Consider the following 14,529-nt stretch of genomic DNA (forward strand, 5'->3'; position numbering starts at 1 on the left):
GAAACGAAAGTTCCAATTTGCATACAGCTTTGCTACTTATTTCTTTTGAATGTCGAAATACTCGTACAGTAAAACCTCCCTAAAACGAAATGCGATCGTTCCAGATTTTTTTTTTCCCCGATTTCACAGGTTTTCATTTTACAAAGGGTTGAGTTTTGGCAAAACTAAGAATAAACTACTGCAATATACTCACTGTAAGAAGAACAGAATGGAGAAATAATTTGAAATAAAAGTTAGTACAGTACATGGATAGTCAATTTATTTTCATAATTATTAACTTACGTAGTTGCAGCCTCTCTCTGCGCCCTAGTTTCTTGGGCCCCACATTTCTTTTAAAGTGCATTCCCGCGACTTTTTTTTTAAGGGAACGTAGTAGGATTTCCTTCGCGTCCTACATCAGTTCAGAGTGTAAATTTGCTCCCTGATCCATCGGTCGTGTAACAGAAGTTGTGTTTGATGGAAAATAGATTAACTTCACGTTAGACAAATCAATCTTTGGATGGCAGGTACCATTGTCTAAAAGCAGTATGACCTTACGACCTTGACGTTTCATTGCTCCATTAAAATTATGAAGCCACTCTTCCATGATAGAACTGGTCATCTAGGCTTTTCTATTAAATCGCACAGTTTTATTTTATTCGCACTGTTGTTTAACACTGTATTGGCATATTAACATAAAACTCAGAATAAATAAACCGAAACATGAAACTAAATTGACACTACACTACAATTATTCACAGTTTTATTCTACTCTCATTGTCCCTTATCACTGTATTGGCCTGTTAGCACAAAACTGAGAATAAATGAAAGAAAATGCAAGAGGGTTGGAAGAAGTAACGGTACAGGAAGTCAGTAACCTGTCCGGGTCCTTGACAATAAGCACAGAATAGTGACATGGTTAGAGAAGCTTCACCCCCAACGCCTGACAAAGAATAGCGAAAGTCTTCCAGATCATTGCATGTACAGTCACACAAAAAAAAAATTGTCATGCTTCGTACAGTGATTATCGCAGAATTAAAAATGGTTCGAAAGAATTTAGCAACAGATAGGCTACGCTTAAAATTATCCGTTTTAGTCAGTTTTTTTTTTTTTTACCTAAATGGTGACCAAATATGATTCCGTTTTCGCGATAGGCAGTTTTCCGTTTTAAAATATGATTATACTAGGAAATCGCTCAGTTCTCAAATTTACAACTATCCATTCTTAGAATTTTGGAGTACCAAAATCAAAACAAGCATAAAATAGCCTACTATACAGTAATATGAATCAACCATTTGCCTTCTGACGCAAGAGCAGCTGTAGAACGTATATTATTATTTGAACTCACCGTGTTGCTGCTGCAGATCGGGCTCGTATCCGCGGTCACACGGCTCCTTCTTGACGGACACGTGGCTGTAGGTAAGCCGCTCGCACGGGGATGTCGGCCTGTGAACACACGGTATCAGGTTTCAGAGCTTCCCTGCACTTGGAACCTTAATATCATTGGATTTACTGATGTCTCATGTAATTATCTGAGATGGAAAATTACACAACGATTAACCAGATATTACTACGGTTTAGGAATTTGTTACATTATTATTATTATTATTATTATTATTATTATTATTATTATTATTATTATTATTATTATTATTACTATTATTATTATTATTATTATATGATATTCTTATTGAATTTGGTATTCCCAAGAAACTAGTTCGATTAATTAAAATGTGTCTCAGTGAAACATACAGCAGAGTCCGTGTAGGTCAGTTTCTATCTGATGCTTTTCCAATTCACTGCGGGCTAGAGCAGGGGGATGCACTATCACCTTTACTTTTTAACTTCGCTCTAGAATATGCCATTAGGAAAGTTCAGGATAACAGGCAGGGTTTGGAATTGAACGGGTTACATCAGCTTCTTGTCTATGCGGATGACGTGAATATGTTAGGAGAAAATACACAAACGATTAGGGAAAACACGGAAATTTTACTTGAAGCAAGTAGAGCGATCGGTTTGGAAGTAAATCCCGAAAAGACAAAGTATATGATTATGTCTCGTGACCAGAATATTGTACGAAATGGAAATATAAAAATTGGAGATTTATCCTTCGAAGAGGTGGAAAAATTCAAATATCTTGGAGCAACAGTAACAAATATAAATGCCACTCGGAAGGAAATTAAACGCAGAATAAATATGGGAAATGCGTGTTATTATTCGGTTGAGAAGCTCTTATCATCCAGTCTGCTGTCCAAAAATCTGAAAGTTAGAATTTATAAAACAGTTATATTACCGATTCTTCTGTATGGTTGTGAAACTTGGACTCTCACTCTGAGAGAGGAACATAGGTTCAGGGTGTTTGAGAATAAGGTGCTTAAGAAAATATTTGGGGCTAAGCGGGATGAAGTTACAGGAGAATGGAGAAAGTTACACAACACAGAACTGCACGCATTGTATTCTTCACCTGACATAATTAGGAACATTAAATCCAGACGTTTGAGATGGGCAGGGCATGTAGCACGTATGGGGGAATCCAGGAATGCATATAGAGTGTTAGTTGGGAGACCGGAGGGAAAAAGACCTTTAGGGAGGCCGAGACGTAGAAGGGAGGATAATATTAAAATGGATTTGAGGGAGGTGGGATATGATGATAGAGACTGGATTAATCTTGCACAGGATAGGGACCGCTGGCGGGCTTATGTGAGGGCGGCAATGAACCTTCGGGTTCCTTAAAAGCCATTTGTAACTAAGTAAGTATTATTATTATTATTATTATTATTATTATTATTGATCTAAATGAGGGGTTGGAAAGCAATGGTGGATCATTAATGTTTAGGTGAGGGGTTTGGACTTTTTCCATTGCTGGTTGTCACAATCAAAAAATTAAGACACAACGTTTCGAAGGGTGGTTCTCTCTTCGTCTTCAGGTGGAAGGAAGGAGAGAAAGGAAAAAACCTACTGTAGGGATCGTTACGTACAGCTATTCTGTATGACTGGTCGATTGATTCCTGGCTTCGGTGGAGATTCTAATTAAGAAAAACCCGAAGTCATTAGCAGTATGTTGGCACTAAACCAAACGGAATAAAAAAGATGGACGTGAAGTGGCTAAAAATTGATGAAAGACACACAAAAGGAGGGGGCGGGGAACTAGAAAATGAGCAAGTGTTATGATACTGCAATAGAAAATAAAAGAAGATAAAAAAGGAAAAAACTAGGAGCACATGTACAACTTCAAACAATGCTTAATAGATAAATCAAGAATAGTACAACACAGCTTTGAATCCGGACACAAAATAAAGTGGGAACATAATTCAATCCTACAAACTGAGCGTTCTCTGACACAGAGGAAATACAAGGAAGCCGCACATATGAGTTTTTCGGACAATGCCATTAGTCAACCTATTCTAATTCTTCCGGATATTTGGTTACCCATAGTTGAACAAGACATCAGAAATATTCAATACAAGGGGAAGAATGCTGCCACCAACACCACGTAGACCATCTGGGGTCATCTCCACCTTTAGACAACGCAACCTAGTGTTGCAGCTTAGTACTTAGTAGTAATGTCTGCTACCGCTAGGTGGCAGTAGTAGTTTAGTTAAATCATGTCCTTGTTACTAGTTTTTTCCCTTTTTACCTTCTTTTATTTTCTATCGAGATATCATAACACTTGTTCATTTTTTTAGTTCCCCGCCCCCTCCTTTTGTGTGTCTTTCATCAAATTTTTAGCCACTTCACGCCCATCTTTTTTATTCCGTTTGGTTTAGTGCCAACATACTACTAATGACTTCGGGTTTTTCTTAATTAGAATCTCCACCGAAGGCAGGAATCAATCGACCAGTCATACAGAATAGCTGTACGTAACGATCCCAACAGTAGGTTTTTTCCTTTCTCTCCTTCCTTCCACCTGAAGACGAAGGGAGAACCACCCTTCGAAACGTTGTGTCTTAATTTTTTGATTGTGACAACCAGCAATGGAAAAAGTCCAAACCCATCACCTAAACATTATTATTATTATTATTATTATTATTATTATTATTATTCGCTAAACTGGAGAATTTGCTACGGTAGCTTTGAACCGTGCGATTACGGTCATGATCAAATTGAGCTAAATACACAATTTCGCCAACATAAGGACATGACGTTGATCTGTGGCGTCGTACCTATTATTACCTATTATTTCTCAGATTTCTTCTTCTTTCCATGTTCCATTATAATGGCACTGCTAACATATACTACTAATATATTTCAAATATCGTACGATGAAGTTCTGAAAATTGTACAAACAATATTATTAACACGTTTTGCGTTATTTTCCAGGAGAAGTAAATTCAAGTATACCACCTATTTCAATTGTCTCTTTGTCCTGTCCGAGAATATGATATAACGTATGCACTTCTAAACCACACGCTTCTGCAGCCAATTTCTTTGTTTGTGAAAAACTGACACGCACTGCATCATAAGCTAGTCCTTTAGAAAAATTATATACAGAAAATACCATACTCCTCGCCTGTGAGTGTAGGACTATCCTCTTGCGTATAACAAATGTAACACCAGAGCCAATTGCAATCCCTTCAAGATACATTGTTACGGTAAGTTACACATCACACAAGAGAAAACAGTCCATTTTTCTATTTACCTGCTGAATTTATTATTGTTTATTTCTCCAGAGAAAAGATGAGATACAATCTTTTACGAACATCACATAACATTTGTTTAAACTAAGAGAATGTTCTTCCTACGTCACATGACGTTACAGGGGCATATTTATACTACATTACATCATTATTATTTAATGACCCCATGTGTACATGCTTGCAGTTCGACTTTGCTTACGTATCCACGTGACGTAACAGCTGTAGCTACCAGACGAAACTACTCGATCCTCTGTACGTTTGGGAATGAAAATGCGCTTCCTAGTAATAACTAAAGAAGCCATACTTACACGAATAAATTATCGATCACTATCGATTAGTAGGGGTGAGGTATCTTTGAACGCCGGTGTAAATAATATCTATAGAAAATTTACAGAAATATTTGCGTTATCAAGCGATTGACAAATTAATACTGAATTAATGAATAACATTTTTTGTTCATACTTCATAGTTTTTGCGACAGAGCGGGGTATATTTCTTGGTCATCGACATATTTCGCACGATGATCCAAATTTCTCGTTATTTCGCGAGTTTGTCTCGCTTAAATGTGGTATTTTAAGTACCGGTATCTAGAAGGGTAAAGGCAACAAAGAAAGTAGTTGTGGAAAATTTAGCGCGTATCGTTATTACCAAAAAATATTATGGTCCCTACAGATGAGATGACGAGGGATCAAAACGACGGTTAAAGTAAGAACGTTACTCACAATATATATTATAACAATAATGATAATAATAATGACTACGATGACAATAAATGACAATAATTAAAGGCAATGTAATGATGCTATCAACAAAGTTACTAGTTATCAACAGTAATCTCACTAGAGGTTTTGATTTATCTAGAGAAAATCAAAACTCGAGTGGGATTTAATTGACTATTACACGATTAGAAGAAAGTATATAAAGATTAGAAGTAACGAAGTACTCCAATACAATAAAATATTAATTGCCTTACGAAAATATAACTGTCTTCAAATGTATTATTGTACCATCTCAACATTACGCTAGACGGCAGTAGTGTTTTATGATTATGTTTTCTTGTTATCAGTTGTACCAACTATGGAATCTTCATTGAATTCTGTGGACGGTTACTAGTCAAGAAGGCTTTGTTGATTCAGTTCATTTTTATTAAAACAAAACAATCATCCGGATCCCAGTAATCAACGTCACTTGACAGATGATTTTCAATAAATCTTAGTATTAAACAATCTCTGATACGTGACTATCCATAATATCATATACCAGATGCTTTAACAAACATAACCTAAATAATACAAACAAGTGTTAGAAAAGTTTTAATTAGGGATGATGAAATAAATAAGGAACGTTTTAATTAGCGATGATGAAATAAAAAATAAACATGAATAACTTAATTTTAAAAGAAACAATTATTGAAAGTAAAATTTTCAAATTTGAATGTTTTAGTGGTTGGTGGTTCAGTTGATGTTATATTGCACGTGTGCGTAAAAGAAGTGAACTCGTTGATGTACGTACATGGTATATCCCTCAACTTATTCAGAATTTCCTAATGGTGCTCTTCATATATGACCAGTGATCTTTATTAATTCTTGTTCTTGAATGCCAATGCGAGTCATATTTGAAAGTGCTGTGCATCGACTGGAGTGGTTTGTAAATTTCTGTTTTTCTGACGTCCAGTTTGAAATGTTGGCAAACAAAGAAACAAATGCTAGGATAGTGATAAAAATAAACAAATGCTAGGGACGCGATAAAATTAAACAAATGCTAGGGACGCGATAAAATTAAACAAATGCTAGGGACGCGATAAAATTGTGCGATAAGCAGCCATGATTGGTTGAAAGACGTCCTTTCGTACCGTTTTATTGGTCAAAACTAGTGTGACGTAGTAAAAGTGTAATAGTCAACAGTAATCTCACTAGACGTTTTGATTTTATCGATAAATCTGCGAGTGGAACACGAGCAGATTTATCTAGAGAAAATCAAAACTCGAGTGGGATTTAATTGACTATTACACGATTAGAAGAAAGTATATAAAGATTAGAAGTAACAAAGTACTCCAATACAATAAAATATTAATTGGCTTACGAAAATACAACTGTCTTCAAATGTATTATTGTACCATCTCAACATTACAAATATTACGCTAGATGCATGCTAGATGGCAGTAGTGAGCAATGCCTTCTCGTCGAGAAGTTCTCGATCTATTATACACGATGGCAATGTTACTAGTCAAGAAGGTTTTGTTGATTCAGTTTCATTTTTATTAAAATGCAACATTCCACTTCAATTATCCGAATCCTAGTAATCAACGTCACTTGACAGATGATTTTCAATAAATCTTAATATTAAACAATCTCTGATACGTGACTATCCATAATATCATATAGCAGAAGCATAACCTAACTAATATACACAAGTGTTAGAAAAGTTTTAATTAACGACGATGACATAAAAAATAAACATGAATAATTTTAAAAGGAATAATTATTGAATGTAAAATTTTCAAATTTGAATGTGGTTGGTGGTTCAATTGATGTTATATTGGACGTGTGAGTAATAGAAGTGGAATTCGTTGATTTAGGCCTACATGGTGTATTCAACTTATTCAGAATTTCCGAATGAATAATTTTAAAAGGAATAATTATTGAATGTACAATTTTCAAATTTGAATATGATTGGTGGTTCAATTGATGTTATATTGGACGTGTGCGTAATAGAAGTGGAACTCGTTGATTTAGGCCTACATGGTGTATTCAACTTATTCAGGATTTCCGAATGGTGCTCTTCATTTATTTGTAAATCGGATTTCAGAAGATGCATAGGTATGATAAGTGATTTTTATTAATTCTTGTTCTTGAATGCCAATGCGAGTCATATTTGAAACTGCTGTGCATCGACTCGAGTGGTTTGTAATTTTTTTTGACGTCCAGACCAGCGCAGTTTCAAATGTTGGCAAACAAAGAAACAAATGCTAGGGACGCGATAAAATTAAACAAATGCTAGGGACGCGATAAAATTGTGCGATAAGCAGCCATGATTGGTTGAACTACGTCCTTTCGTACCGTACTATTGGTCAAAAGTAGTATGACGTAGTAAGAGTGTAATAGTCAAAATAAAACTTCGAAATTGCTTGTTTTACCAGAGTATGCTATTCTGGCATAGTGGCTGTATTTCAAGTCGTAAGAAAGAGGCTCGGAAAGCTAGAAATAAGAAAAGTTGTTAATGAGATGGCGGCGCCATGCTAATGAATGCAGTAGCAATCAGGATTAGAGAGCAGCGCCTCCTTGAGGAGTGAACTCTTTAGTAACGTGTTTAAAATTTCAGCATCTCTTGTATTCATTTCGCGATATTAAAAATACACGGCGGGCGCTCCTCAGAATCTGCGCTCCAGTGAGTCGCTTAAATAAATTAGTGGGCGCAGCTCCCAGTCACATCGGCCACGACCCGCTCCCAGACATGAACGGGTAGTACTGTTCTGCCATTGTACCTCAGGAAGAGTGAAACTTCTTGGCCTTTCTAAGAGATCAAAATAGCACAATTTTGTATATTTGCATTATTCATTCTCTCTCTCTTTCACTCCCTTCGTCTATTTTCTCGCATTTTTTTAAATTTATTTCTGTGTTGCCAATTTTTATTCAGTTCTACTCTCGATTCCTCCATTGCATTAAAGATGTGTCTTCAAACATGTTTTCTATCTTTCTCCTTTTTCACTTTAAATTATTTATTACTTTGAATAGTTAGCCTATATGAAAATATGTTTTCACTATCATTCACATCTACTCCCCCCTTCATTTGCTTTCGTTTCTCTTTATACTTCTATACGTATTGCCTTGTCGTCTTGAACTAATTTTAGTATTTACTACTTGCCTCAAACCCTTCCTTCGCTTTTTCAATTCGACCCTTTTTAACTTCTCATTTTTTCCTTTCATTTCTTAATTATTACAATTCTCATTCCTCCTCTCCACTCCTCACTTCCTTCTTTCTATCAAACCTTTCTCCTTTTGTTCCTTCCTTCTGTCAAGTCTTTCTTCTTTTACATATTTCTTCCTTTTAGCCTTCATCCTTTTATACCTTCCTTCAAGTTTACTTTCTTTCATTTCTTCCTTCCTCCATTCCTTCATTCCTCCTCCCATTCCCTCCCTCTTCCACTGCCTCCTTCTTTCATTCCTTCTTTCCTCCTCCTTCCATTCCCTCCTCCTTCCATTCCCTCCCTCTTCCACTGCCTCTTCCTTTCATTCCTTCCTTCCTCCATTCCTTCTCCTTCCATTCCCTCCCTCTTCCACTGCCTCCTCCTTTCATTTCTTCCTTCCTCCATTCCTTCATTCCTCCTCCCATTCCCTCCCTCTTCCACTGCCTCCTTTCATTCCTTCTTTCCTCCTCCTTCCATTCCCTCCTCCTTCCATTCCCTCCCTCTTCCACTGCCTCCTCCTTTCATTCCTTCCTTCCTCCATTCCTTCATTCCTCCTCCTTCCATTCCCTCCCTCTTCCACTGCCTCCTTCTTGCATTCCTTCCTTCTTCCATTCCTTTCTTTCTCCATTCCCTCCTCCTTCCATTCCCTCCCTCTTCCACTGCCTCCTCCTTCCATTCCTTCCTTCATTCCTCCTCCTTCCATTCCCTCCCTCTTCCACTGCCTCCTTCTTGCATTCCTTCCTTCTTCCATTCCTTTCTTTCTCCATTCCCTCCTCCTTCCATTCCCTCCCTCTTCCACTGCCTCCTCCTTTCATTCCTTCCTTCCTCCATTCCTTCATTCCTCCTCCTTCCATTCCCTCCCTCTTCCACTGCCTCCTCCTTCCATTCCTTCCTTCCTCCATTCCTTCATTCCTCCTCCTTCCATTCCCTTCCTCTTCCACTGCCTCCTCCTTTCATTCCTTCCTCCATTCCTTCATTCCTCCTCCTTCCATTCCCTCCCTCTTCCACTGCCTCCTCCTTTCATTCCTTCCTTTTTCCATTCCTTTCTTTTTCCATTCCCTCCTCCTTCCATTCCCTCCCTCTTCCACTGCCTCCTCCTTTCGTTCCTTCCTTCCTCCATTCCTTCATTCCTCCTCCTTCCATTCCCTACCTCTTCCACTGCCTCCTTCTTGCATTCCTTCCTTCTTCCATTCCTTTCTTTCTCCATTTTCTCCTCCTTCCATTCCCTCCCTCTTCCACTGCCTCCTTCTTCCATTCCTTCCTTCCCCCATTCCTTCATTCCTCCTCCTTCCATTCCCTCCCTCTTCCACTGCCTCCTTCTTGCATTCCTTCCTTCTTCCATTCCTTTCTTTCTCCATTTTCTCCTCCTTCCATTCCCTCCCTCTTCCACTGCCTCCTTCTCGCATTCCTTCCATCCTCTATTCCTTCCTTCTTCCATTCTTTCCTTTTTCCATTCCTTCCTTTCTCCATCCCCTCCTCCTTCTATTCCCTTCTTCTTGCATTCCTTCCGTCCTCCATGCCTTCCATCTTCCATTCCTTCCGTCCTCCATTCCTTACTTCCTTCTTTCATTCCTTCCTTCTTTCATCCCTTACTTCCTTTCATTTTTTCTTTATTTAAAGCCTTTCTTCTTCTATTCCTTCCTTCCTACATTCCATTTTTTCTCTCAAGTCTTCATACATTTATTCCTTCTTCCTGTCTAGTTTTTCACCTTTTGTTACTTCCTGCAGGTCTTCATTCCTTCTTCGTTCTCTCGAATAATTCCTCCTATATTTCTTATACCTGTAACTATCATCTTCTTTTATTGCTTCCCTTCTAGTAAATCTTGCTTCTCAAATCTAATCTTTAACTTATTATTATTATTATTATTATTATTATTATTATTATTATTATTATCATTATTATTATTATTATCATTATTATGATTATTATTATTATTATTATTATTATTATTATTATCATTATTTACCGAACTAGGTTTTATCTTTCGTAGCGTCCTGACATAAGTATTTAAGGTTAAGCTACGGTTTGTTCACAGCGATCATCACCGGACGCACATCGCCGGCGATTATAAACGCTGGCGATGATCATCAGGAAGTGGTTTCTTTATCAGCGTACATCGCTGTCAATTCTCATTTGTTTTACTGCCATAACTCGATTCAATATTTCTATATGGCCTTCTCTAAATATGGATTATTGAACATGTATGCGGCGATGTGCGTCCTGAATTTGCTTCAGAAGCAACCTCTAGCGATCTGCGTCGCGTCCAACGATCTACGTTGGCGAACATCGCTGTAAAGTAACCGCGCGCATTCATGTTAACTGCTAGCAACTCCAGGCGACAATCGCCAGCGATGTGCGCCCGACGATGATCGTCGTAAACAAACAGCAGCCTTAGAGTTCGAACCCTGAAAATCCAGGATGACCGATAACTTTCCTAACTTGTTTGGGAACGAAAATGCTCTGTCTCTACATAAAGTAACTCTTGTATACACGTTAACTATTGTCGAAATCAAATTTTTGTATTCTTTGTAGCTTGTAAGTTCATATATATCTATGTATACTTTTTGCTGGTTGAATGGAAGAGAAGGCCTTACGGCCAGCTATAATAAATTATTATTATTATTATTATTATTATTATTATTATTATTATTATTATTATTATTATTTTATCTTATGCAGATGACACAGTTTTACTTTTTGGTGGAAAAACCTGGCATGATGCATATAATAATTCAAATAATGGACTTAGATTAATAAAAAAAAATGGTTTGACATAAATTATCTTTCTATCAACGAAAATAAAACCATCATTATTCCATTCTCATTATCTGAAAAATGTAACAAACCTCCTACATCTATATTAAGTATTAAATTACATAATTCTGATTGTTGTCTTATACAGTGTAAATGTCCGATTATTAAAGAGTCCTGTGAAGTTAAGTATTTAGGCATAATTTTCGATAATCATTTAAAATGGAACCAACACATTAAATACCTTTGTAATAAATTACGTAAAATAGTATATTATTTTGTTTTATTGAGGAATTACTTGTCAATAAGTTTATTACGTACAATATATTTAACTTTATTTCAATCGGTAATTATGTATGGAATTATAGGATGGGGTAGCTCATTTAAATCCAATTTTAATCCCCTTTATTTATTACAAAAGAAAATAATTAAAATATGTCTTCATAAACCTATTGATTGATTTTCCATCTCAAAATTTGTTTATAGACTTTAATGTACTTAACGTAAGACAAATGTATTATATTGTATTAATAAAATTCATACATAAAAATCGAAATAATTTTGAATTGTATTCTCATAGTTATGAAACAAAAGGTATGAATTCTTTAAGATTGTTTGAACCAAAATGCAACACTGTTACAGTATTTAATCATAGTAGTAATTTAGGCCCAAGAATATATAACAAATTTATATTTAAATATCCTAATCTTGTCAATTCTAATAGTTCTAGTATTAAATTTAAAAAGTTAAGTATGGATTTTATAAAAATTGAAAAATTGTAAATTTAAATTTATATACTATAACTGGAAATTGTATTTTATAATTATTAATTTCAATTCAGGAATCCGCCTCTGAGCACGAGTTCTACTCTTTCAGGGGCGAGCTAAAGTTTCTCTGCATATTTTATAATTTATGTTACATATTAGCAAAATAAATAAATAAATAAATAAATAAATAAATAAATAAATAAATAAATAAATAAATGAATGAATGAATGAATAAATGAATGAATGAATAAATGAATGAATGAATAAATGAATGAATGAATGAATAAATGAATGAATAAATGAATGAATGAATAAATGAATGAATGAATAAATGAATGAATAAATGAATGAATGAATGAATGAATGAATAAATGAATGAATAAATGAATGAATAAATAAATAAATGAATGAATAAATAAATGAATGAATAAATAAATGAATGAATAAATGAACGAATGAATAAATGAGTGAATGAATAAATGAGTGAATAAGTAAATGAGTGAATAAGTAAATGAGTGAATATGTAAATGAGTGAATAAGTAAATGAGGAAATAAGTAAATAAGTAAGTAAGTAAATAAGTAAATAAGTAAATAATTAAATAAGTAAATAAGTAAATAAGTAAATAAGTAAATAAGTAAATAAGTAAGTAAGTAAATAAGTAAGTAAGTAAATAAGTAAGTAAATAAATAAGTAAGTAAATAAATAAATAAATAAATATTTGTAACACTTTCTCTACACTGTTTCTTCCGTCTATCTCTTTGCAATCTTCCTCTCTCTCTCTCTCTCTCTCTCTCTCTCTCTCTCTCTCTCTCCTTCCTTTTGCTAATTCCAGTCTCTATCGTCTACATTTTTTCCAATACTCAGCAATATAACCTTCAACATCACTCTATTCAATGATTTTTCCTCGTACATTCTCGCCTGAAACTTTTTAATTTTGAGCGTTTGAGTATTGACACAAAAAGTATTCGATTCGACTTTCGACTGATGCTTAACTGTCGACTAGAGCGATGAATGGGCGCGCGGGCACAATGAACAATGAGTCCTAGTTCGTGAAATTGATTACGTCAAAACCGACAACTAACTCAAAGAGCGACGGAAAAATGCGGCGTCTAGCCAGCGCTCGAGAACGCCCATGTTTCCGGAGACACTAATGGAAATTAAATCACGTACGCCTCGTACATCATCTCGACAAAGCAGCCTGCATTGTTTGTGTTTTGTATCGACTGCTTGACTTTAGCGTTCCATTAAAACAACTAACATGAAGAAGTAGAGACAAGCAGGAGATTAATACAGTACCTTCAACATATTTGTCATTATTATCATCATCAATCATCACCATCATCGTCACCAACTACGACTAACATTCAATTAACACTGGTTTTATACAGGGACATCATTTTATTTTTACTTCAATTTTTATTGTACCTGAATTTCTGAATGTACTTCACTCCCACCCCTTCTACTAGTAAACTTCCAACCGTTCTCCACACAGAACCAAGACCAGGTATGCGGTCATAGTAAGTAGTGTACCTTATTTTATTTCAAGGAGTGCAGTTCGGTGGTTCCTTTGAACACCCACTTACAGATTTATGACTTCCTACATAATCACCTCTGACAATTCCATCCTGTCCCCTCGTCCCAACATTGCACAGTTGCCACAATCCTGGTGACCCTCGACGGCATTCTTGGAATTCGGAAAAGACGCGGCAACTCTGCCTCCACGTGGATTTGACGGGAGCCTGTCAATTCTTCTGAACGAGGGTTGTGATTGGTTACTGACAGGAGAAGACAATATTTCCGTCACAGTAAGGAAGACATTTATTTATGACATCCAGTTAGTAGGGGGTAGTAGAAGGTCTGTCGGCAAAGTCCTTTCTATGAAACTGCACTCCATGAAAAAAAAAATACAGTATACTGAGTTAGTGAGTATAGTACATTCCAGAAATATGTTCGCGTTTTCCAGTGGCGAAAGAGCTTTCAATATTGAATCATATTTTCGCACAGGTACTGTCGTCCGTTTGCCTACGTTGCATCCCGGTTTCCCCCACTCGCTTCTGTTCGCCCCTCTGTAGAGACTAGTGGCTGGACTTCTTAGCTCTTTTCTGAAAATATTAATATCTCTTAAGAATTGGAAGTCTACGTAATATTATACAACTGTTTAAAACAACTTAAATAAAAGGGCCTCGTTGAGTAATTAACTGTCAAGTGAGTTCCCCCCTTTCTACGACCCTGCTACATAACCACTTGGACGGACAGTAGATAGCATGTCTGAGTAATTTTATCTTTTCAGAGTGGACAGAAGTGAAGATTGAATTTACAGTAAGTAAGGTGCTCTTTTATAGAGTAGGTACAGAATTATTTGAACGTAAGCTACTAGTACGAAGCCGAAACTGATAATTGGAATTAGGTACAATAGTCTATAGTGCGATAATATCCATAAAAGAACTGAAGCCTGTATCGAAATAAAAGGCCAGCATTTTCAAAAA

General features: G+C 36.0%; 1 protein-coding gene across 1 annotated transcript in view; it reads right to left on the reverse strand.

Annotated features, from left to right (window-relative positions):
* The window catches only part of LOC138704380 (ETS translocation variant 4-like), a 150,900-nt gene that overhangs the window by 9,899 nt on the left and 126,472 nt on the right, over window positions 1–14,529 (reverse strand). The window contains exon 8 of the mRNA XM_069832209.1: window positions 1,328–1,425. Within this exon, the coding sequence (XP_069688310.1) occupies window positions 1,328–1,425 (98 nt within the window). The remainder of the gene's footprint in view (window positions 1–1,327; window positions 1,426–14,529) is intronic.

Source organism: Periplaneta americana, chromosome 8 (genome assembly GCF_040183065.1).
Source record: "Periplaneta americana isolate PAMFEO1 chromosome 8, P.americana_PAMFEO1_priV1, whole genome shotgun sequence".
Taxonomy (NCBI): domain Eukaryota; kingdom Metazoa; phylum Arthropoda; class Insecta; order Blattodea; family Blattidae; genus Periplaneta; species Periplaneta americana.